Source organism: Semicossyphus pulcher, unplaced genomic scaffold (assembly GCF_022749685.1).
Source record: "Semicossyphus pulcher isolate SPU_LCO1_2020_fin unplaced genomic scaffold, fSemPul1.0.p SCAF_10, whole genome shotgun sequence".
Classification (NCBI taxonomy): Eukaryota; Metazoa; Chordata; class Actinopteri; order Labriformes; family Labridae; genus Semicossyphus; species Semicossyphus pulcher.
The window spans coordinates 10,602,228-10,626,923 of record NW_027211604.1 but is presented as its reverse complement, the minus strand read 5'-3'; the positions used below and the strand labels follow the sequence as shown (position 1 = coordinate 10,626,923).

At 40.3% G+C, this 24,696-nt stretch overlaps 2 protein-coding genes across 6 annotated transcripts; one reads left to right on the top strand and one right to left on the bottom strand.

Annotated features, from left to right (window-relative positions):
- Positions 1-1,526: 1,526 nt before the first annotated feature.
- On the top strand, positions 1,527-11,351 carry LOC138594865 (U2 snRNP-associated SURP motif-containing protein). Of its 2 annotated transcripts, none has more exons than XM_069666142.1 (24): positions 1,527-1,617; positions 2,647-2,731; positions 2,928-3,039; positions 3,626-3,726; positions 3,861-3,928; positions 4,015-4,130; positions 4,231-4,295; positions 4,378-4,543; positions 4,632-4,831; positions 5,528-5,571; positions 6,515-6,619; positions 6,712-6,778; positions 6,912-7,084; positions 7,178-7,340; positions 7,419-7,498; positions 7,592-7,679; positions 7,758-7,886; positions 8,062-8,242; positions 8,698-8,763; positions 8,846-8,909; positions 9,020-9,167; positions 9,423-9,533; positions 10,735-10,913; positions 10,999-11,351. In XM_069666142.1, exons 2-24 carry the CDS (start codon positions 2,648-2,650, stop codon positions 11,117-11,119), a joined length of 2,631 nt encoding a protein of 876 aa, XP_069522243.1. In that variant the 5' UTR covers positions 1,527-1,617; position 2,647; the 3' UTR covers positions 11,120-11,351. The 2 variants fall into 2 exon arrangements, with proteins under 2 accessions (XP_069522243.1, XP_069522233.1); XM_069666132.1 differs by having other exon boundaries at positions 9,017-9,167.
- wdr44 (WD repeat domain 44) lies at positions 10,363-22,905 on the bottom strand. Of its 4 annotated transcripts, none has more exons than XM_069666095.1 (21): positions 22,423-22,905; positions 21,391-21,424; positions 20,174-20,257; positions 19,457-20,075; positions 18,528-18,676; positions 17,487-17,582; positions 16,867-17,003; positions 16,474-16,557; positions 16,264-16,370; positions 16,122-16,154; positions 15,493-15,644; positions 15,273-15,411; positions 15,101-15,162; positions 14,838-14,972; positions 13,768-13,890; positions 13,474-13,665; positions 13,266-13,367; positions 13,063-13,178; positions 12,733-12,860; positions 12,501-12,635; positions 10,363-12,411 (listed from the first exon to the last, which is right to left on the bottom strand). In XM_069666095.1, exons 1-21 carry the CDS (start codon positions 22,497-22,499, stop codon positions 12,323-12,325), a joined length of 2,793 nt encoding a protein of 930 aa, XP_069522196.1. In that variant the 5' UTR covers positions 22,500-22,905; the 3' UTR covers positions 10,363-12,322. The 4 variants fall into 4 exon arrangements, with proteins under 4 accessions (XP_069522196.1, XP_069522204.1, XP_069522214.1 ...); XM_069666103.1 differs by having other exon boundaries at positions 14,838-14,954; XM_069666113.1 differs by lacking the exon at positions 16,122-16,154.
- Positions 22,906-24,696: the final 1,791 nt, after the last annotated feature.

Genomic DNA, 24,696 nt, shown 5'->3' with positions numbered 1-24,696 from the left:
ACACGACTATGTTTAAATTGCAGTGGGAAAAAATAAACAGTTCTCAAAATAACAACTTAATTCATACTGATTCTAGAAATCTGGCCATATTAAAAAGGAGACAATGAGTCACTGTGCTGTCTTGTGCCGCAGTGTACCACATCATCACATTGAACATGGAAAACAGACGGAAAGCAGAGAGTAATATAAAGAGATTAGAGAAAAGAGGATACAGCCAAGCATGGTTAATGGACCGTCCCCAAAGAGCCTAATGTTCTGGGACTAGGACTGAGACTGTTTGCAATATTATTAAGAAATTTAAGACCCATGGTGGGACTGTAGCCAACAGGATTGTTTGAATGGTCAAGAAAGAAACACTTAAAAACAGATCAAAGCTGATATTGAAGGTCAAGGTTCGTATAGGTTCTGAATTTAAATTGGCTCCACTTTTAAGAGGGAGACAGAGACACACCTTCTGGGGGAATCTGTGATCTTTTTTGATGAATCACATCAAACCTATTTTTACAGAAGAAGAAAATTTTAAAAAAGGACACCATGCTTACCCTGAACATTGAGGAGCCTCTGAGATGTTTTGGGGTTGCTGTTCTGCCTCAGGCTCTGGTGCTTTGAATCTATGCAGGGAACAATACAATCTGAAGACTATCAAGGCATTAGGAGCATGACATAAAGAGCTCATAGTCAAAAAGCTATAGATACAGCAGGTCATGGGGTCTTCCAGCAAGATAAAGAGTCATACAGGCATTCATCCAAAAACAAGCCAAGAATGGCCTTCTTCCTGTCCTGATTTGAATCCTCTTGAACATCTGTGTAAAGAACTTCAACTTGGCAGAAACACAGCAGTTTGACACACAAGAGAACCCTGAGATTGCCATTGCTCCTTCCAAATGCTATAAACTATAAAATTAAATATAACAATAGGCTTTTGTAAGTTTTTCCTTTTGTTGTATTGTTTCAATATTAAGCTATAAATCAAAAACAAAGTTTCCATTATATTCAATATAAAAAATAAAGGATTAATTCAACTTGAAACCGAGAAAATGTAGTTATTTTTGGGGCTAAAAGATAGTGAGTGGTATCCATACAAACTAATGATACAATTAGTTTTTGTTACGTACATTTGTATTGTTAATCTTCCTTTTGATGGCATTTTGGACCCCTTGTCTCTCTCTTCAGTCAAATCATTGATATTGGGGCCAATGTGAGGAACATTTAGGTTACTGTATTCCACCTTGCACCTAACTTTAGAAAAATATACCTACACACGTTTTCATTGAACAATCAGGCCTGTTAAAGCCCTTAAACTTTGTAAATGGTTGTAGAGAAAAACTATCCTACTGTAGGTAAGCACAACACATATGGAGGGGTAGCACTGCATAAACTGTTGAAGTAAGCATATGAAGACGTTACCGTGACAGTCAAATGTCCCAGAATAAGAGGATATCTCCTTCATGAATATGTACGAGCTGCACAGTGACAGACTCATTTATTATAGCACAGACTGCGCATGCGTCCTCCTCCACAGCTCTAGCAGGATACCTCTCCTCCTGATAGCATGTTTTGATAGAAAACAATTGTCGTCGCAAGCAAAAATGGTGAAGCAATAGCATGTCACTCAATGTAAGTCCCAGTCTAAGCTAAGATATAAGGCTATTTGCATGCATGAAGGGGGGGTTTAATAGAGTCCTGCGCGGTCAGTCAGTCGGTGCTTTGTGGAAGAAAATATGAGACTGTTGTGTTAGCCAGCTAAGAGTAGTGTATGCACTGTTATGCATCAAGAGTTAGCAAGTGTTAGCGATTAAAAGGGATTTTTGCATCTCTGTAAGTTATAAGGTTTTTGGGATTAAGGTTGACAGATAAATATAAACTGTTTTCATCATTAAACGTTGACTATGTTAGCTTACCATCTCACTTGAGTCCAGCTAAGCTAGGCTAAACATTAGTGTTAGCTGACGTTAGCAAAGAGTAGTGATAGCTTTTGTTAGGTCTAGGCCCTTTAAACACCGCTTGTGCTGCTAAAAACAACGTGTTAGTCACCTCTGCAGCAGAATACATGCAGGACATTGGTAGAATAGTGTTATGAAACTAAAACAGCGACATTATGTAAAGGAGTTTATGTAGTTGGTGGAAGCTAAGTGGGAGTGTTACATGTGTCCATCCCACCTGACCATATGTTTTAGCAGCTTGCAGTAAATTTGGGGGTATGATTTACACTAGATTTTACTTTATGAGGTTGAGATGTGCAAAGATTTAGTTTGGGCATATCCTTTTGTTTGTTTCTATCACACTTAAGCTCTATTTATTATCTGACCAAAGTAGAGGTACCATAAATGTTACAAATTAAGTCAAGTGACTCAACAGATTGTACAGATTTGTGCTGTTTTTGCTCTCCAGTGTACGTATCTTTCTATTCATTCTTCTCTAAAAGTAATGTTCACACACACCATAAAAGATGCCAGACTTTTTTGAGTGAAGGATACATATAACAGGAAAAGTGTAATTACATCACTGAATGGGTGAAAGGGTCTATCTCTATTTTTAACGAACAATAGAACTGCTGTTTGAGGTGAAACGATAAAGTTAGGGGAGTAACTTCAAAACATTGCGTACATTGCATCTTTTTTATGTTGACTTATTTATTTAATGCAGTATGAGCATGGCAGAGAGAAAGGGAAAACCTGCAACTCCTATCAAAACACTCACAAGGAAAGAACAAGAAGAGCTCAAGAAAAAGGTGAGGAGGTTAAAATATGGGTGTGATTTTGTGCTTTCTGGACTTATGACACTGCATGAATGAATGAATGTTTTTCAATAAAAAATGTGTGAAATTAATGCATAGTATGAATCACTAATATTAAATTCTATCAACAGTGAAGTACTGGAAAGTATAAGAAAACATAAACTACACTTGTTTTTGTGTGACTTTCTAGGAGGAAGAGAAAGCAGCAGAGGTTTTTGAAGAATTCTTGGCATCATTTGAGGCCAATAAGAAAAGTGGAGTGAAAACTTTTGTGCGTGGGGGGATCGTGAATGCAACTAAAGGCAAGCAGCTTGGACTTTCAGTTTAGCATTATTAGAGGACGCAGCTCTAGTGCAACTCTGTTCCTTCTGTCTGGACAAAAAAAAGAGTCAAATTGTTCCAGTAATGTTTAACTGAGTTACCTGGGCGTCATAAGAGAATTGGAAATAATTGTAAAAGAAAATCATGCCGCTGACTCAGCAAAAGTTCACCATCTTAAGGTTTCAGAGCCAATTTCTTTTGGAAGGTGTAATAATTTTCATCCACTCCGGGGACCCAGTCACCAGTACTTTATCACTTCAATTAAAAAATGAAGCCAAATCTCAGTACCTCTTTTTTTTTTTACTGCGTCACAGAAAAAATCCCTTTCATTTATACCTTAACTGCAAACAGCAGTAAGTCTGAGTATCACTTCTTTTATGTAAGTTGTTTTTGGAACCAATGTGTCCACTTAGATTGACAGGAAGGAGTTCAGATATCCTGCTGAACAACACGAAAACAGTAGAGAAAAGAGCTGCTTCCTGTTTTTACAGGCCCTAAATAACTGCTACCTGTGAATTAATGGTTGGATTGTCTAAATAGTGTTCATTGATTACTATATTTTTGCAGAGGAGGAAGCAGCAGAGCTCAAGAAAAGTAAGCTTTATCGACCTGCTACCAAGGTAATCCCTGTGTCCCAGCATGTCTCACCTGCTGACAGCAAAAAGGCGGTAAGTCCTCTGAGGCTTAAATAGCAAACTTACTATTTGCACTTATCTTTAATTTGTGTTCATGAGCTCTCATTTTGTTCAGTATTGTCAAACCAGTCTGTTGTATAAATAATGTCTGTCTGCTTGATTAACAGACATACAAGAGAAAGGCAGAAGAAAAGAAGAAGAGTAATCTGGAACTCTTCAAAGAAGAGCTGAAGCTGTAAGTCCTGATATCGTGTTTCAGTTCAATCCACTTAAATCTTTGTAGCATAACTAAGCCTATTATTCTGTTTAAAAAACATGCAGAATACAAGAAGAGCGCGAGGAAAGACATAAAAGAAAGAAAAATGATCCTGGCACTGGAGGAGGGGGAGGGGGCGGAGGATACGGAGATCTCGACGTACCATTATCAGGACGATCAAGTGAGTCCCTCCTCAAGGGACATCTTTAGTGATCTAAATATAATAGAATTATTTGCTACTGTCTGAGTCAGGCTAACATCAATCCTGTTCTGTCCTGCAGCATTATATGATGACCTATCGATGCCAATCACCACTAACCTCTACATAAGCTGCATTAGCCCAAAGGTAAACGAGCACACTGGCTGTCATTGGCTTGAAGCTGCATACACATACATTTCTCACTGTTCATTTTTTATGGTTTTTCCAGATGAACGAGGAGATGCTCTGCCAAGAGTTTTGTAAATACGGTCCCCTGGCCAGTGTGAAGATCATGTGGCCCCGGACAGACGAGGAGCGCTGCAGGACCTCCAACAGAGCCTTTGTGGCCTTCATGACACGCAAGGACGCAGAGAGAGCCTTGGCTGCACTTGATGGTCAGTTGACTTCAAATAAACAGGATTATCTTTGCATGATTGTGTGACCCACTGACTGTGATCGTGTTTTTTGTTGTTTTTATTGTAGGTAAAGTGATTATGGGGTTTGAAATGAAGCTCGGATGGGGTAAACCAGCTCGCATTCCCCCTCAGCCTCTCTACACACCGGTGGGGGTAAGGGCCACACCGCCACCCCAATCTGGTCTGCCTTTCAACGCTCAGCCGAGGGATCGCTTCCGCAATGACTTCACCAAGCCGCTGGGCATGTCCAAAGGGGAGCTGGACAAGGTAAAAAAAAAGCATCTGTACTCTGAGATGTCTGCATGACTCATTGTGTCTCAAGTGGAGTTTCAAAAGGCACGAGAGGCTGTGTTTAAAGTCACAAGTAATTGGTGTCAACTGCTTTGGGATGTTTGCATTTGGTGTGCTAGAACAGGAATTCTAGTCTCTACTAAAATGTGAATATTAAGAGAAGATGAGCCTTTGTAGAGGAAGTGGTGCTTCAATCTTTTGGATAGTTTTAGAAAAACTAGTAATAAAATCATAATTCTGCCTTCAGTTTGAATCAAAGATATAATTCAAACTGCAGCCTCTTCTGTGAATGATCAGAATAAATCCATTTCTAAACAGTCATTGTAAAAAGTTTGATTAAGTTATATAAAGTTATGATTATCTTGCATGTTTGTTAACTCATTAAATTGTCTGTGTAGAGGCATATTACAGGCCGAGGGGTATGACAGTGCAAAAAAAAGAGTAGCATAACAGTTTGACTGTGTTTACAAAATGTGAATATAAACATGTAGCTCTTAAAGATGAATTGGTTTAGTATTATAGAGTAATTTTGCTGAAGCTGTGTCACCCTCCCCCCATTTCACTGCCTGAGTGCTGTCGTGGTTTTCTATGCTGTATGTAACCTGCAGTGTTTCATCTGTACAAGTGCTCACTTTTTAATATCTTTACTATTTGGTTTGACTTCACAAACAGACTCTGTCCGAAGCCGTAGTCAAAGTGGTTATCCCAACAGAAAGGTACACACACTCTTCTTACTACGACTGACCAGCTGTTATAACACAGGTGTTGTAGGACGGAGGCTTTGGTGCACTGCTCTTGTGTTCATACAGATTCTGTCTGTCTGAGTTTAAGTCATTGACTTCAATGTATATGAGATGTAGGACATAGTAAACAACCAAAACTGTGTGCTGCATCACTTGCCTTTGTTGGTGGACATTTTTCTGCAACGTCTGGTCCCCACTGCCCTCTATTTACACAGAGAATGTAATTCATATTTTCTGCTTGCATTTTCTCACTTCTCAAATACCTCAGATGATTCATGTTGTTCCCATCATTATATTAATGTGTGAATTTTCGATATATGACCAGCAGTAGAGTTTGTACTGACATGTTTGACGCCTGGGTTTCTAAGCGGTTGGCTGAGACACTGCAGACCGATACAGCTAGAAGGCAGGTAGATTTAATAACAACTCAAGTTAGATGATGCCAAGAGGAGAGGCCTGCTTGTGGCATAAATCCAACCAGGTACTGCAGGTGCAGTGGCAGAGCTCACACTCGCATGAACAAGCTATTACATCCTTTTCTTACAGAGCCCCAATAATAGCTGCTCTCTAAAATCTCACATGAGTTTGTTGGTGTGTATCTCCGTAACAATCGCTGTATAATGGCTTCACTTCAGCTGTGGATCGGGGCTCTCTGTTTTTTAAGCGTTTAGAAATAGATCTGTGGGTTATTTTTAACCTGTCATGGACACAAGGCTTCTAGTGTATTAAAACATGCAGTTTTAGACATGAATTAATCTGTCCAGGGCCAATTAACTGCTTTTAATCAGACAGTCAGCGTGCAGGTTGCATGGGCCTCTAGTTTAGTGATCTCATGCTGTATCTGACAGACAGAGATGAGTGTGCATTTAGTGTTTGACGAAGAAACCTGCTCTGACCCGCTCTCCTTTCTCGACAGGAATCTATTATTCCTTATTCACAGGATGATAGAGTTTGTGGTGCGTGAAGGCAATGTGTTTGAAGCCGTAATAATGAACAAGGAGAAAAACAATCCAGATTACAGGTAAGTGTGGCTGTACCCGGTGTGTGATGGCTTGTTCTCGTAGGTGACCTTCTAGTGTCACTGTTTAATTTGCTCTTTCTTTGTGGTCTCAGATTTCTGTTTGACAACAAAAGCCAAGATCACGTGTACTATCGCTGGAAACTGTTCACCATCCTCCAGGTGTGTTTTCACTGGAAAGCCTCGTTTCTGCAACCTCCTCTGAAAGAACTGTTCAATACTGTTCTTTCTAATCGATGCATTTACTTTGTAAAAATGAAACTTTGATGTACCTGGCCTCCATTTTTAACCGCAGGGAGAGTCCCCGACAGATTGGAGGACCACAGATTTTCGTATGTTCCGCGGCGGCTCGATATGGAGGCCTCCTGTCCTAAACAACTACTCTCAGAGAAGTGAAGACAGGGCGGAGGTGGAGGAGGATGCTCCACCTGAAGAGGAGGAGGTGAAGAAAGGGCAGCTCAGAGCTGAGTAAGTACTTCTAGTGGGCATATTTCCTTTTATGTTTGTACTGCCGTCTGAATTAAATTTAAAACCTGTAATTCTTCTGTAAATACCCCTCAGGCACAGACAGAGGCTGGAGACACTGCTTACAGAGCTCAGTCCAAGCAGAGAAGAAATTGCCAGCGCAATGCTGTTCTGTCTGGAGCGAGCGGACGCAGCGGAGGAAGTAGTGAGACACATCACTGAATCTTTTTCCTTGCTTCAGACGCCCCTCCAAAAGAAGGCTAGTTTGCCTCCTTAATAAGCAAAGTCATTTTTGTGTAGTTCACTAGCTTCATGTTTTACTCGTGTGTTTCCACAGATCGCCAGATTGTATCTCGTATCAGACGTCTTGCACAACTCGTGTGCCAAAGTAGCCGGTGCATCATATTATCGTAAATAGTAAGCGCCTTTCCTTTACTTCAGCTTTAACACTTTCATCACATTTCCTCTCCTTCTGACCGTCTTAAAACTCTTCCGACTTTGTCTTTCCAGTTTTGAATCAAAGCTTACACAGATTTTTGGAGACCTTAATGCAGCGCAAAAGAACATTCAGGCCAGGCTGCAGGCTGAGCTGTTTAAGGTAATCACGGTCTATTTTTGATTAATGTGCGAGGCAATTAGACAACAGAGAAAACATATTTAACCTCTGTGTCCTCAGCAAAAGGTCATGAGTTGTTTCCGAGCGTGGGAAGACTGGGCCATTTACCCCGAGCCTTATCTAATCCACCTTCAAAACATCTTTCTGGGCTACGCCAAAGCAGAGGAGGAGCCGACGGAGACGGCGGAGGTGAGCTGAATATTTATCTGCTCATTACTGACTTTATTACCTTTTCCTAACGGCCTCACAACTAATTGGACAGCTGTTGGTGTTGAAAAATATTTGAACATTAAGAAGATGAGGCTCAAACATATTTGGACAAGAACAAGCTACAACAGATGTTCGCCTGTCTCTCACCTTGTAGGACGTGTCTTCTGATCTGGATGGTGCGCCAATGGACAGCAGCACTTTAGGTTCAAACACAGCTCCCGCAGACGACCTCGACGGCTGCCCCATGGGCTGGGACCCTCTGGATGGAGTCCCTGTTGATGACATAGACGGTGTTCCCCTAGGAGTCCACATCGATGACATCGATGGGATGCCCTGTAAGTCTGTAATTTTATTCTAATTTAAAGTTAAGTTAATTAAAGGATGTTAAAATGCAAAAGACAGTCTTCTGTTAAATATCAGAGTTTCTTTTATGCTTTTTGAATCAGGAGGGGCCTTGATTTGAGCTGCTGCTAACGTTAGCTTAGCTTGTTTCTGACTGCTCAGCTTGTTTTAATGTTAGGATTGCTCCAGCGTACTGAGCCATCTCCATAAAATGTTGTTCCATAAAAGGTTTAAAAGTAGACCGCCTTCTAAAATTAATATGTAGGTATCAAAGGCACAATATGTATCGGAATCGATATCAGTAAGGAACAAATAATAATGAAACATTTCTATTTTCACTCAATACACTGGACCACAGCAAAGCAAAAACAACCCATATTCATTGTGTTACGAAAACATTTTTTATCCATGTCCTTGTCCTGACCCAGTTATCTCTTCTCTCCCTCAGACGATGAGAGCACTGTTCCTCTGTCTAAGTGGGAGAGGACAGGAGACGCTGGCACATTCTCTCAAGGTAACACAGGTCAAGATGAAAACTGTATCATATTAATCTTCCCCCTCCCATCCTGCTCATATCTCTCCTCTCTCTCTCCAAGCCAAGACTGAGTCTAAGTGGGACATGGTGGTGGAGCGAGACGGTGAAGATGAAGTGAATGTAAGGTAAGGCCACTGCTACTGGCGTCTACATTTGTGAAACGCAAACACAGTATAGATAAACAGTCAAATGCTATAGAGATATGTTTGTTTCCTCTTTCTCCTGGTGACAGCAGCAACTCACAGGATGGGAACAAGGACTCGGAGAGTGACAGCAGTGACGACTCCAGCAGTTCTCCCAAATACGACAGTGCAGACTTCCAGAGCTCCCTCCGAAGTTTTCAGATGTCTGAGAGCAAAAGGAAAAGGTTAAGAGAGCTGGAGGCAAGTGCACACAAAAAAGATGCATTAGCGGGAAACAGTGTCTGCTTTGATATGAACAAGGAGGCTGTCGCTTTATAATAGAATGATACAGTGTTTATCTAATAGAAGCCTGTATGAATTACAATAAGTTTACACAGCCATAGCTCCAACACCAGTTCACATTTGACCCACATAGTTAGCTGCCTCATTATGGTAGCTTCAATCATTTGTAAATATGTCAAATTACAGTTAAAAAAGTGGATGTGTCTGATACAGGTAAAGGTGATGAAGATCCAAGATGAGCTGGAATCTGGCAAGAGGCCGAAGAAGTCTGGAATGAGCATACAGCAACAAGTGGAGCACTACAGGAACAAACTTCTGCAGAGGGTGGGCTAACAGAACGTTTAATAAGTGCAGCGATTGATTCATATTGCATGTTGTATTTTACACTTCGATAAATTGAAGGTGTCCTGATTATGAGGCAGGTTAATTTGATCCAGTATAATTTGCTTTGTTTTGTCTGCGGTTAGCACAAGCGTAAGAGATTTTCACCTTCTGCAACATAAATGTCAATAGATATCGGAGCTTTTACGGTTTTTTTAAGGCAGTAGCTCACATGGTAAATGGACTGGGCTTAAATAGCCCCTTTCTAGTCTTTCCACACACATAGGGACTTTTAAATGTATGATGCCAAACAGGGACAAGTTGGAAGTCATGCATCAATGGTCTAGTTGGCAAATAATCAAACATTAGCTTTTTACTTCTGGCAAATCAGGGTTCCCACTCTTTTTAAGAAATCATTTTCCAGGAGTTTTTCTTGACAATACAGGACAGCACTTGCTCGTAAATGGTCATATAATTTACCAGTAGGCCTAGTACTGACACATATAACCCCAGTTCAATCTGAGTGAGGCTAAAGTAAATTAAAATTTTCCAGGAAAACATGATTTATTTATGTTATTTGGTCATTTTAATCAATTCCTGGACTGGAAAACGAGTCTCTAAATTTCCAGGTTTTCCAGGACGCGTGGGAACCCTGCAAATGCATTAGGCTTCAAAAGCCCTCGTGGTTTTCCTTTGTGAAGATTATCTTGCTAAGTTGAGCTTGTTTCAGAAATAAAAAATCCAAAGATTTGGAACCAGGGTGATGCTACAAACATTCAGCATCCCAGCAGCAGCGAGGGGTTTCTAACAAAAGAGAAGAACATCACTGATGTTTAATAGAAATATTTCTTTAATCACAAACAGTATGGGGCAAAATATACAAAAGTGCTATTAGTACATTAAAATTAGACTATGAAATTAGTCAGTTGGCACAGTAAGAAACAGTATAACTGATGCAGAGCACTCAAAACCAGACACAGGATTCAGTCCAGTGTGCACCAACTACAAGGAAGTAACATCTAGCTACAGTTCTAACTGCTTTGTCTGTGTGTGTGTGTGTGTCACTGACAGCTCCCCCCTGTGGAGAACCTGCAGCCTATGAGACGTGGATGAGTTGCTTTAAGTTTCAAGCCAGTTCCATGACGCGTTTCCATCTTAAAAGTCCAGATCTAATTTAATTGTGATGCTTTATTTTCTACTGCAGGAGTTTGAAAAAGATGAAGAAAAGAATGACAGACTGACATCAAAGTCTAAAGACAAGTCAAAGGACGACAGAAGGGACAAAGAAAGGAGCAAAAGAAGTGAAGATGGGGACAGACGACGAGGAAGGAGTAGAGATCCTGATGACCAGACGGCGAAATCGAAGAGCACATCTCCTCTAAAGCAAGTGACATGACATGTTTTGTTTATGTTCCGAAGCGTCCATCATGGTTGTTATTCTTAAGTTTATCCTCTCCTTTTTTAACAGGACAAAGTCTCCCAAACGCTCCAAACGTTCTCGATCCCCGTCTCCAGACAGGAAGGCCCGGAAGTCCAGGTCGCGATCGCCACATCGTTCCCGCAAAAAGACGAAGAAGAGCAAACATTGACTCTCAGCTCTGGACTTTTTCATCCATCAGCCCTCTGGTTTCCTCCTTCAACAGACCCAACACGTCTGTTCTCTTGGTCCCAACTCACACTCTCCATGCAAGATTCAGCACTCTTTTTGTATGATGAAGTTTGAACACTGTAACTAATTATATATATTTTTGTTTTTATGTTTGTTTTTAAAATGATTACCTGTAAAGTTCTGACACTAAATAAATCACAGTGAGTGATGAATGTGCGTCTGGAGGACGTGATTGGTAGGGCCAGGTATCCAAATATTTCTACTGTTGTCATTGATTTGATGCTTCTAGGTTAAAAAATGTTTTCAATGAGCCTTCTTCCAGTTTGTGTGGATTTTTATTGGGGAAATTAATAGTGCATCATTGGATTGTTTACAAAAGCAGTAAGTATGCATTGTTACACACTAGATTTACTATAGACTGAAATGTGCTTTCATTGGACAACAATATCAAAAGTACTTAAGAGCCAGTATGTCTGACAAAAATTAAAGATACCCAGCCCTAATCATTAGTAACCCTATACAGATTCCCTGTACTTCTGATTTGCTCTCATCCACTGAAATGTTTGACAGATTTTAGAGGAAAGCTTGAGAAGTGATCTCGAGCTTGTAGGCACAAATTGTTTGTAAATAACATCCTGAACAACCTTGCCTTCAAAACAAAAGGTTACATCTCTTTACATTTAACACACTGAAATCTGTGACTGACATTAGGACAGTTAACTTAATAGAAATGTGGCGCTAAAGAAACCAGTAAGGTGTCCATACTTTTACATATGGTCTTGTAGCTATGCTCAGTCTTGACCGTACAGTTGTAAATGTCGCACACACACCTGAACAGATTGAGTTTCTGCTCAAACCACACACACTTTGCTTCTCTGGCTCTTCTGTCTTTATGCCAAACCATTCACAGTAGCTTGGTATTAAAGATAAAAAATAGAAATGTGACAGGGAATTAAACCTGTTTTTGTTTTTTTACAGTCTATTTCTTCCAACCCGTTCCCTCATCTTCTGCTTAGGGTCCCTGTTTCCCCGAAAAACATCTACAGACAGCTATTTGTGTCAGAGCAATAATCATTAGGTAGTAGGGTGATGTTCGACAGCCCTTGGCGGGCTGTCCATCATCTTGAGGGCTGATATCCAAAACAAAGGCCTGAATGTGCGGCACTGACGACCTCTGAAGTGCTCAGTACTTTTTTACATTGATGAAAACCTTGATGGCTCCAGTGAAGTCAGCAGAGAGTAGAACCTCAGTGTGATCTGTCTTTAGGGCTCCTGCAAAGGACAATACTAGTTTAAAAAACACTCAAATGACGGCTTTGATGTCATGAAATCAGTTCATGAAGACATCGAGGCGAACAAACCTGAGGGTATTGTTTCAGAGTCTGTGGAGTCCAGGCTCTTACACTCCGCTTCTGGTTTATCTGCTCCAGTTTCTTGAGGAACAATAAGGCCCGGGTGGGGTGCAAAGATGGCTGAGGTGACCACTGCGTTGTGTGCTGAAAGGTAATTAAAGCTTCAGTGTCAGAACAACCAGGAGTGACAAATGAATCAGACAAAATCTACTGTGTTTGTCATTCAAAACACAGTAGTTACCTTTAATCCCTTCCCAGAAGTCATTGCGGTCCCGTCGTACTGATGTGAACTTGCTCAGGTCGTGATAAGTGCTCCAGATGTACACATACTTATCCTCTGAGCCGCTGACTATGAATGAGTAGTCATGACTGTAGGAAGATAATCCCACAGTAAGTCAGCGTTTACATTCAAGGTCCAGCGCAACAGAGTAAAAAAGACTGTGTGCTTAATGGTGTCTAGAAAGTGTTTAACGGTATTCAAAGGAGCCTTTGTTCATGTTTAATACTGGAAACCGACAAACTATTTATGACCAAGAGAATTAAGATGCAACAGCACGACTTTCATCCTCACCTGAAGCTCGCTTTGATCTGGCTGCTGCTGTTGACGTAACCTTTATATTTCATGGATAAAGACAAGTCCCTCAGGTCATAAAGGCGAATTCTGGAATCGTTTGAGGTCACCAAAATCTGTCGGTTTGGGTAAGTGGGGGAATTTAGTCATTTCAGGGACATCAAACATATGTTTATGTATTTGTAGTGGAGATCAGATTTCACCTTATTCTCTCCAGGTAGAGGTTCAATGCCGGTGATTTTGCGTCCAACCTTGTTCCTGCCTCTCGTGGACCTCACATGAATTTGAGTGTGGTATTTCAGACGCTGAGGAAATGTGCAAACAATTCATTTTGTTAAAGCTGGGATTAAAACAGTCACAACAAAAAATGTTCCTAAGGAAATGGAAAAGGCAAGTAGCTTGACTGTGTACCTCTGTGTCATAGAAGATGCATCGGCCATCATAGGTTCCAATAACGGCATACTTCCCATTCTGGCAGAAATTAGCTGCAGTGATGAGGCGTGTTTGTCCATCCACCTCGTTCCACAGCGCCACCTTCTTGTCAGGAATGTTCCACAGCCGAAGCTTTCCGTCGAGAGAGCCGCTTAAAAAGTATCTGTCATCCTGGGAAACAAGAAACAAGTGTTACTATAAATACAGTCTGAGAACCAAAATGAATAAATGTATGACTTGTGGTGAGAGAAGTAATGCAGGGTGACAACTTACTCTGGGATGGAAAGCAATGGCTGTGACAAAATCAATGTGCTGAAAGCAACAGAGACACTCTCTCCTGGATATGTGCCACAATCTGACTGTCTTATCCATGGAAGAGGAGAGCAGGAAGAAGTTCTGGATCGACACACAAATGGAAGAGTAAGAGAAGAGAGACAACTACCACTGAGGGTGTCTAAACCATAGACTGTATAAAAAGATGGACAACATGACAGCTCCCTAAAAGTGAAGCCAAAACATCGCGAGCGCCCCCTGCTGACTGGCTGTAGTATAGGTCATAAAGCCCGCCTCCTCCATGTTAACAGATGAGACATGAGTCAAACTATAAAATCAAAATACACTACAAATACATTTTTCTCAAACATGGTTTCTGTCATTTTAGTTAGTACTTATCATGCTGATTTACGTCCAAGTGTTCATTTTTTTGACAAGTTTAGTTTTAATTAGTTATTTGATGCTGTAAAAATGATGATTGACAGCTCTGTTAACAAACTCGGCTCCTGCAGTTGATCTGTTCCTGATTAGCAGAGTAGAGGAGGAACGACGAGAGGAGACGTAACTAAAACAAACACTACAGTCATTGAAGTTTCCATACCTATGAACGTCTGCTTCAGACTAACACAAGAAGCTGTTCAGTAATTTAAGTGTGTGTTTGGGTTAGCAAAAGGGACTCCACCTGCTGATCTCTACTGCGCAGACTCTGGCTCCAAATGACGGCACCATCGCTAGATGGCAGCGCCCTTCACAGGGGCTATTTTGGCATAAATTTCATACAATGAGAGCAGATGGAGACGCGTTGTCCATCTATATGGAGTCATTGGTCTAAACTGATACATACTTACATCCATACAACCCTTTACTTCTACTTTAAAAGATCATTGAGGAGGTATTAACATTTACAATTTAGTTGAGATAGAAAATAATGCTTGCAAACTAAACAGTGCTTTAATACATTAGAGACAAAAGTAACCACCAGGGAAAACTACAGAATAGTTTAAATACAATTTACAAAACTGTGTTAAGATGTAGGATAGAAGGATGCAGAGAGGGGAGTAAAATATTACCTTGGACCAGGACAAGTCCAACAGATCAGCCGTATGACCTTTATACTTGCAGAAGGGGACTTGGCGGAAAGGGGCATTCCTATCTTCTGTCTCCGGGTCCTCTGAAACACAACTTGCCTGGGATGAGAGTACAATCTGTTATATGAAGACAGTACAATATGCAACAGTGAAATACTAAAATAGCTTCAAACTATCCAGTACTATGGCTATTTCTGGAAACACCGGATAGAGCAAAAATAGATGATGTGATTATTGTCACTCACCCCGGGATCGTCAGATTTAGAGGAGCATAAACTTTCCTGAGACGGAGAAGGTGAAACTCGACCTGCAGGAGCACAAACAAAAATAATCTAATGGCAGCCAAAGCTGAGCGTCTAAATTTAAATGATCAATAAAATCTTACAACAAAGAAATCTGAGATGCTGTTGATCTTACCTTCAGTGTTGTACTTTAATCTCATGTTATTGAAGTAGTCAAAGGCAGTCTTCAGGACCCAGATGCGGACCACATTATCTTGTCCTGCGGTTGCCAGCAGCCTCCCGCAGTGAGAGAACTTCATTGTCCAAACGGCCCCCTGAGGAGAAGACAAAAGATGCTGTAACTCTGAACGATCTTCTCTCAAACATTGATTATAAGTAACATAAGATTCTCTTACCATGTGCTCTCCACTCAGGTCCTGAACAACCTTAATCTGATCGAAGTCAAAGGGACCCTTGAAGCTATGTGCTGCCTTGAACTTGGCGGGCCGGGTGTAAGGCATGCCCTCATCGTCACTCGATGACGGGTCATCCGGATCTGTATGGAACACTTAGCCCGACCAAAACAAAACACTAAACTCAGAAAAATATCACCTTTTCAGCAGCAGGAGCAGTTATATTACAGAAGCATGAGCTGATAAAGCCTTTAGTTTCAGTCTGAGAAATGCAATCAGTCTAAAAGCATTTATCCTTTTCATAACTGTGTAGCATGTGTTCAAGATCTGAGAGCTACACATTCAACACTGAAACATTCGTTAAGGACATATGTCAAATCTTGTTAATTATCAGTTAAATACCCACATAGTGAATACATGTAGATATACAGATGGGACAAAATGACTGATTTATCAATTTGTGGATTTCCTTTATGGTTATAACAAGATACAACGGTTGTCCTTGAGCTATTTGTACTGTAATGTCCTAAGTGCCTACACCCATTTACAAATGATCTCATCCTGCCTCCACTTATCTGTGCTCTACATTTGTGTGCTCGTGCTTGCACTAAACACCCTCTCAGGAAATTTACCTTGAAATGTTTTTGCAGTGGTTCTAGGAAAATCTTAAAATACAAAAAACACACTGTGCTCTAAAATATATTTTGAAGTAGGCCCTTGAGATTACATTTGAAGCTTTTTCCTGACGGATAAAAATCTGCACAAATCTTTTACCTTCATCTCTCACACTTTTCACTTTGTTGACAGCCTTCTCTCCATATTCCTCGGCGAAATGCTTGGCCTTCTTCACAGACTTACCCAGGAATTTCTTAAACTGGGTCCTGGTTAGAAAAACAAGGGGCATCGAACGGTTAAATATACATTTGATCATGTGGTGAGTGGGAAGAAAATCAATTCCAACAACAGGAAACAAGAAGTCATTACGTTTTCTGTTTCAGTTTTCCTCCATCTGTGTCTGCCAGCGGAGCCTGAGACTTGTCATCATCATCTGACTGCGCCGCATCGTTCCTAAGAGAGAAGAAAACAACAGATCAACTTCCTCTAGAAAATGTTTTGTGACACGATTAGGTCATAAATAAGCTAATTATAGGAGCAAACGTGGTGGGCATACTCTTCAAATAAAACAACACTGCACAAACAATGCTGAGAACAACAACAAGCCTATTTCAGTAAAACACTTTTTCCCTGGTAAACTTGATTGGATGCTCACTCGGTGCATTCTAAGTGTCGAGATAAATAAATAAATAATACTGGTTTCCTTTGCCAATCAAATTTCACAGCACTGCAGCGAATAGAGACTATGTTTTATCTGCTTACGTGATGTACTCCTTGGTCCTCCTCATGATGTGCAGAGTGAGGGGGTTTATCCCTGCAGGAAGTTTCTCTTCTGCCTGGATTAGAGGGATCTCTTCCCCAGTGTCCAGATTCTTGATCATCACACTGGCCAGGATTTCCTGTTTTTAGAAAACGCAAGAGGACACATTTGCTGCATAAAAGTTTGGCGTCAGGAATGTGCAAGAGGTTGGGTTATGGCTTAGATTCATGCTGAATAAAGGCAATAAAAAGAAGCACTCTCAAAGGTTAAAAAAGGGAGAGAAAACTATGATTGTACTAAACTGTTATTGTTAACTGTATTTATTTTCCTTCTGTTATTTTTGTCTCTAAAATCTTATTTGAAAGGACTGATTGGGTTGCCAACTGTTCCTACATGTACAGGATATAGGGGAAAGTTGAGGGACTGTTGGGGTAAATACACCATCTTATAATCAGCCATTTCTTTTTGCTTTGTACTTTCTGTTCTGTTCCGAAAGTTTGTAAAAAGGAGAACTGAACAATACACAAGAGATGTCAAATGCCTGATGAATTTATATCTTGTCTAAATATAAAAAACAGAACAAAAGAATATTACAAAAAAAGCACATTAGTGCTCTTCTTACTTCATCTGTCAGTTCTCTACCAGAGTTGGAACGTGGACGCTGAGGGCCTGGTGTTTGTCCTCCATTTGGAGATGAAGATTGTTCATCCTCATTTTCCTTGAAAAAAACAAAAATAGATTCAAGTCAAAATATAAGCAAACGTTAAAGTCTGTGTAAAGCAAAAATAAATATGTTTTGAGTTTCTGACACCACAAAAGAATGTGTTATTAACCACTCAGCCAAATTTGAAAGATTAAAAGATAACGCCAAGTAAATGAAATAACGTTTCAAAAGTGTGAAAAAGTAAGCAGTATTCTCTGCTCTGAAATGCTGGGGGTGTGTCCACTGGAGGCGCTGAAACCACGCCCAATCGCAAGAATAGCTGCGCTCTCAACTGTCAATCACTACAACCTGACAAAATGGATGCAATGTCTAGCAGCTTTATTGGACATGTACTACTACCCGGTGTAAAATGCTCACTGCAGAGTGTTGGTGGTGATCCTCAACTCTCCATCTCCATCAAGGTGGCTCTTCACAAAGTGAATCCACCTCTTCTTCATCTCCTCATCCTTGGGAAATGTAAATAAGGACACTGAGCTGTCCTGCAAATTGCTGTACCCAGGGAAGATGCATTTGCGGGATGAGGGCATAGCTAGCTAGCAATGCGTAACTGCAATAAACCGTAACCGTAATCAAGTGTAATAACTTGGCAACCGAGCGGGAGAACCAGTGATGCTAATGTGCTCCGATTATTATTATATTGCTACCGCTACACGAGGGGCGGGGTCGTGCTCGGGTGGCTCCAGTGCGTCATCGAGCCATGATTTTAGATCCACCCAAAAAATCCTGAACACGAAAATGGTGGAAAACTGATTAACGGTCTAACTCAACAATTCAGTAATACATAGATTACAGCCGTTTCACGTTTTCTGCAATGATTTTCTAACGTGTATAATGTATTTGAAAACAAATCTCTAAAATTCCTTTACACTGATTTTCAACATAGATAGTTTGATTTTTAAGCGGCTCTAAATTAGCACCAGAGAGAGGTGACTCACTGACCTGTGCAGTCACCACCTTGTCCCCACTGGTGGCGCTGGCCAGATCCAAGGAATGCTGCAGCTCTTTGGTTAGACTCCTCACTGTGCTGCTGGGAGACACCAGGCCAGAAGGCTCCAGAGCCTCGCCGCTGACTTGACACATCGCCGACACTGGACAATCATACAACACAACGCTTCAGCAAAAAAAGAATGGACAGTATTTTGTTGCCATTGTACAGTAGTGCTGTCCTTTTCCGTTTTATTTGATCAAGATGGTTATTGAGAAGGATATTTTGTCGAGATGCTTTTCATCTGTTAAGTTAAAGATTGATTCCCTTTTGGAAACGTGTATTTGTTTGAAATCCTGTATATTTGTTATTAAGCACATTTTTCCTCTTTTGGAAAGAGAAAAGGTCCTTGTATCAAATACTTAAATGTCATAACAAAAAATGGTGGTTTAAATAGAGGTTGTATATTACAAGGCATGAGAGATGGCAGCATAACTTAAAAATACTAAAATTTAGAGAATGAGATCAGAGGTGTTTGCCAATGATCTCCTAACAAATCTAAGCAGTGGGGGTTTAAGGTCAATGTGTGACAAATGTTTAACATTATTTTAGAAGGGAGGTAATATCTCGATTTGCTACATTTCAGTAATTCAAGCCATTTAGCCTCTATCAATAATCCATCAATTATTTAACACTTTTCGTACTGAGTGGCTACAGATCTGTCATTTACTTTATTCATGCTTTGTGATCTGAAGAGCAAAACATCACAGCTTAAGCTGACAAAACTAGAACTGGGAAAAGCTCTAAATACTCTGCAACACTGTATTTTTAGAAATGTTACTAATCCAGAGATGTCTTGAAAGGTTGAGTTCACTTTCACTTTCAAAACCGTCTTTGGATCAATGCAACACTTGTATAAGGTTAAGAGTGCAGTTTTCTTTACCTTCCAGTCCACTTGGCCTCACACACTCCTGAGACTTCCTGGAAGGTAGACTCTGCCAAGAAGGTGGAGGCGGTCTCGGAGGAGGACCTCCGCCGGGAGGGGGTGGGCGTGAGGGAGGAGGCTTCTTGGTGCTGGCTACAATGTCTGGTTCCACTGTGAATTGTCGGGGGGGTTTACAAGGCCCAGAGGAGTCCGAGTCAGCCTGCCTGTCTGTGAATGGGACCTGTTCTAAAATATCAGCAGGTCTTTGCTCCTGCTCTCCATCAGCAACCAGACCAGAACCACCAGGCTGACTCTGCCCTACAGTGCTGGTGATGTCTGGGGGCTGAACACCTTCTTGTGACCCAACTGACGGTCCTGGGAAACCTGTGGGTTCTGGGTCAGGTAGAGAGCACGCTCCGTTTGTTGCTGCACTTTCCTGTTGTTCCTCTGGTCTCTCCACAAGCCGAGGTATGACAGCTGCTGCTGGCAGCTCAACAGGAACTTCCTGAGCAGTATTGTCTTCCTTTGGCTCCGGTTCTGCTCTTACATCAACATGTAGCTGATCTAACAGCTGAGCCACCTCACCAACATCCCCAGCACTTCCTTTTTGACTCTCCTCAATGATGCTATCAATAATCTATGAGGAAGAAATATCAACTGTTAGTTATTTTACTATAATGCAACTGTTAATTGATATTATTAAACGAGTAAAACTGCAATGAATGTAAACATCACCTGTAGGGAATCATCTTGCTGAGTCTCAGATGCGGCCACTGCACAGCTAACATCTTGTGCAGCGTTTACCGGCCTCTGTGAAAGCTGTTGAGGAGACAATAGAATTAAAAATAGAAAAGAGATTATTTTTCAACCTCCAGTCGATAAATAGAGGCGAGAACAATAGTCAGACATAAGCTTTCATTTACATCAAAGCTCATGGAGCAAAATCAGACTGAACGTATTGGTATCTTACTAACAGAATAAATGTTATATTTTAAAAAGTCTTTAAAATGTCCCACGTTTCTTCATCCAGCTAACTTCTATTTGCCTTTTTTTAGTTTATAAAGACAGCTTGTCATGAGGGTAAAGACTGTGAGTGGTGTACACACTGATTTAATCTTTGCATAAAACACTGTTCCATGATGCAATTTCCTTTGCAGCAAAATCAATATTTTCAGTAACCTTGCTGGTTTAAGGGGCAGAGATAATGTCGGTCTGTGAGCAAGGTTCAGTCCTGGGACAATTCAAATAAAATTTCAGCATGTGTTGCAGTTAAAGTATTTCTAATTTGCAAGCTCATTAAAATTTCAGTTGTAACTGTCTGTGTGGAAAGGGCAGGCAGAGCAACAACAAGGCCAGATGATTTATTTACATGTATTTCATTTACATTTTTCAAGCAGTCAGGGAGGAAGCACTAGATAACATATGTAGTAAGCAGGCCCAATGGCAAACGGTTGAATATTTAACATTACTGAACAGGCTTTGTTAATGTTTTCACACAGGGCACCAATAACTTACTTTGAAGTCACTTAAGTTAAGCACAACTTCAAAAAGGACCTCTATAAACATCACAATCAACACTCGATAGTTAAGCACTTTGTGTTTGAACAGTGATCTGTTTGACTTGGCCTCAGCTCAACTCGTAAAAATACCCACAATCATCATGGTCCGAGTCTGAAGAATTTTGTCTTGTTTAACTAGTAAAGAGCAAGTACTTCACAAACAATTAGTTATTTAACTAAATAACAACCACTCACAATCAGATGTAATCTATCTGACAAAAAACACCTTCTAACAAACTACCTCAGCAGATTCAACACAGGACTAAAACTATGTAGTTGAACTCCAACTTCATTTGAAAGCATGGCTGACATTAAATTAAGTTAAAATATGATTCCAAAAGCAACTCGGCAGAGTGTTTCTATTTAACACTGGCTTGGTCAAGGTAAACATACCTGTGGCGAAGGAATGAAGAACTTTGCAGGTGACCTGAAAAACACAGACACAGTTCAAAAATGCATGAAAGGTTATGTCTAAAGTCCAACTCACTTTCATTTAAATTGAAAGTTAATGTCTATGGCTAATAATTACTTGCTCCCATAACTAAATACAGATTTTCTCTCCTCTTCCATCATTGAACAAAAGCTTTCTTTGTCTCTAACAAGACTGAAAGCAAGACACAGACAAGGGTGGGCTTTTTATTCAGTGGATAAGGCCAAGATGTCCAGAATTGTGATTTCTAAACTTAGTCAGTCCTAAGACGAGCAATCACATACAGCTGCAATTTTCAGAAATGCTCAAATTACTGACACGATTAATACCATGCATATGAAACTAAATGACAAATGTACTACATGGTGAAACACAGGGTGGCTATCGCAATTTATATTTACTCTGCACAGTCCCACACTAGGCATTAGCCCAATTGTGAAAGGGTCATAACAAAGTCCAAGAGGCAGAGTGTCCGTTTTACCTTAATGTAATATACTTAAATCCAACATAAACAGGTAGCATATCATTTCCTGACAATAGTTTGGCAACATGACAATGCTTCCGGGGTTAATCTTGCTACCACAATGACAGCCAGCATTATATTTCGGGCGTTACAACAAACAGTGTTTTTGATAATGGTAACTGTAAGTGTCGCCTTGATCTCAGGAATATCGTCATGTGACTTGTGTTTTCGTGGACTACATGTACTAACACCAAACAGCTGCTGGACTGAAGTACTGCTCGACACTTTACAACACACTTTACTGGTCGAAATACAAAACAGACTAAACAGGTTTTGCACTGACTACAGACTTGCTTCGGAAGCAGCTTTGTTAACATAGTCTATAAAAAGCATTTAGCAAATTTAACGCTAGCTGTTATTACTAAGTTAGCTGGATACTTTAAATGTGTCCACAAAATGTTTTAAAAATGCAGGATAATGTGTTCATTACTGACTGTTATCTAACGTATTATCACAAAATGAGTGTCCTTACACTTTTGGAGATGGAGTGAAGTTAACGTCCTCGGGAGCATCATAGAACTCCTCGGTGTCACTTGTGTCTGACGCCATGCTAACATGAATTTTGCTCGCTAGCTGTTCAAAGTTAGTCGCAAGGCAGCTGTCTAAAAGCCTAACCTGCGAATTGAAGTGTTAAACACATGCGCCTGTCTCTCAAATTACTGCCTTCTTCAAAAAATATGTTATAATTCAAAGACAGGCTCAACCAGCCAGCCACTTTTCTGTCCAACGTCACGTCATAACGTTACGGTATGCTAGCAAAATGCTAGGCTAACAAATGTATTCTTGTTGTACGACTGACCAACGCCTATTGCTAACTAGCTTTCTATCGTCTTTTCTATCTGCCTCGTTCACAGTACAGTATCTTCAATGAGAGCAGACACCAAAAAGCGCGCTTTTACAACAGAATACACTTAGTCAGCCGTCAAGCTAACGGATCCAGTGAACCGCGTCATAAACAAACCAGTAACACAAAAAATACATCTAAGCTAGGTGAGTCAAAGGGCGGGGCACTGGGCGCGCTCTCTTCTTCTACTTCACTGTTATGACAGTTGACGTTCATTTCGACGCCTTCCGCACACTTCCGCACTCTACAGGACTTTTGAAGTACAGCAAGAAAGAACATTAGCTGTCATGGGACGCTGGATGCTGATAAAGGGAGTATTACGGCACTGTAGTAGGGAGATTTATGTTACATCCAAAGAATACACAAGCAACAGTATTTTTCAAAGGTTTGCCAAATGTATTATCTAAGGCTAAGAGGGTCATTTCTGAAATATGTGCAGTCTAGAGCCTTGTTTGGTCAATAAAAAAATGAGGCAGACATATGTTGGATACTGGCAGAAGAAATACACATAAAAACAGCATTTTTCAGTGGAAGACCAGTTTGACATTAACAATCATTAGAAAGAAACCTCAAACATATACATTTCTACACTGCCATTTATTGTAATTCCTCTTCTGTTTTTGGCTTACATATACACTTGTATGTCTATAAATCTATTACTGTACCGTTATATAATCTACCCTTACACCCTACTTTTTACCTCAGAATCTGTCTGGATTACTGTTGAGTCCTTCCTTATTTACATTTCTCTTCCTTTGATTTTTATTGGACCTTGCTCTGGTCTTGTATCAATATTCATTTCACAGTTCAAACACATTCCTCTTTCTCTGCCAGGATCCAATTCTTGATGTTACATTGAAGCTACTCATATTCAGCCTACACTTTCTAAAAGCCCTTTTATACTCAATATACTACTAAGCTTTACTTTGCTTCATTTGAACCATTGTACCCCCAGGGCCATTTCAATCAATAAGCACACTTTTGTAATTGAAAATTATAACAACATAGCTAATTTTAAATAAATGTGTGAATCTTTAATTAAAAACTTAAATTGTACTAGACAATTTAATTACATGGCACTGCTGGAAGCTTCTTGGATGCAACTCATGATCTGAGAATTGGTTGGTAAAACGTGCGCATAAATTAGCAGCTGCAGGTCTCATTCATTCACACATGACGAAGGCAGGCGCTTTAAAATTACCATTGAATTTGATGTTGGTTCAAAAGCACTTTGTGTTCCAGATCTATGCCTCAGTTGATTGAGCTCGAGCTGGTAATTTAACTGATGATTTGAGAGGACAAAAAGGTGGAGGTGGCTGAGGAGTGATTATTAAAAGCGCCTTGCTGCATGTTAATGAATGCATATATTATTTTGTTTTGGTCATATTGTAAATGGATGAAATTGCACTAGTGTTTTCAATATTGGATGGAATAGAAATTGCGAAAATCATCAATGTCATGTTTTAAGCGTCAACATGTAATAAGCATCAGCCTGATTTATGTTATTATTAACTCAACCCAGAACAGTGTATTTCCAATAAGGTTGCTTTTTGAGGGGTAGGCTTTGGAATGAACAGTTTACCCCTCATTTCAGATCAGCTTTTCTAAATTAGATTGACTGTTGGTGCTTCTTTTCCTTGTGTGAAACCTTTTCAGCATTAAACAAAACTTATAGAGAAATGTCATGCATCATAAACTAAAAAAAAGTGTTTTTTCTTCTTCTGTAAAGTCACATTTTTTACATGTGTCAGATATGAAACCTCGAGTCTGGTAATCTGAGGATAACCCTTTTATAGGTGATGCAAAGGATGTACTATTCTAGCAAGGAATTGATCACTCAAGACTCTATAAGTAAAGCAAAGTCATGATGGGGTGCCACAGGGCTCAACACTAGGTACTATC

Coding starts and splice junctions, on each gene's coding strand:
- wdr44 (XM_069666095.1), bottom strand. CDS start 22,499: ATGGCGTCAGACACAAGTGACACCGAGGAGTTCTATGATGCTCCCGAG. Junction 21,425..22,422: donor TTCACTCCATCTCCAAAAGT/GTAAGGACACTC, acceptor TGTGTTTTTCAG/GTCACCTGCAAAGTTCTTCA. Junction 16,558..16,866: donor AGGACCAAGGAGTACATCAC/GTAAGCAGATAA, acceptor CTTCTCTCTTAG/GAACGATGCGGCGCAGTCAG.
- LOC138594865 (XM_069666132.1), top strand. CDS start 2,648: ATGAGCATGGCAGAGAGAAAGGGAAAACCTGCAACTCCTATCAAAACA. Junction 7,887..8,061: donor AGCCGACGGAGACGGCGGAG/GTGAGCTGAATA, acceptor CTCACCTTGTAG/GACGTGTCTTCTGATCTGGA. Junction 8,243..8,697: donor TGACATCGATGGGATGCCCT/GTAAGTCTGTAA, acceptor TCTCTCCCTCAG/ACGATGAGAGCACTGTTCCT.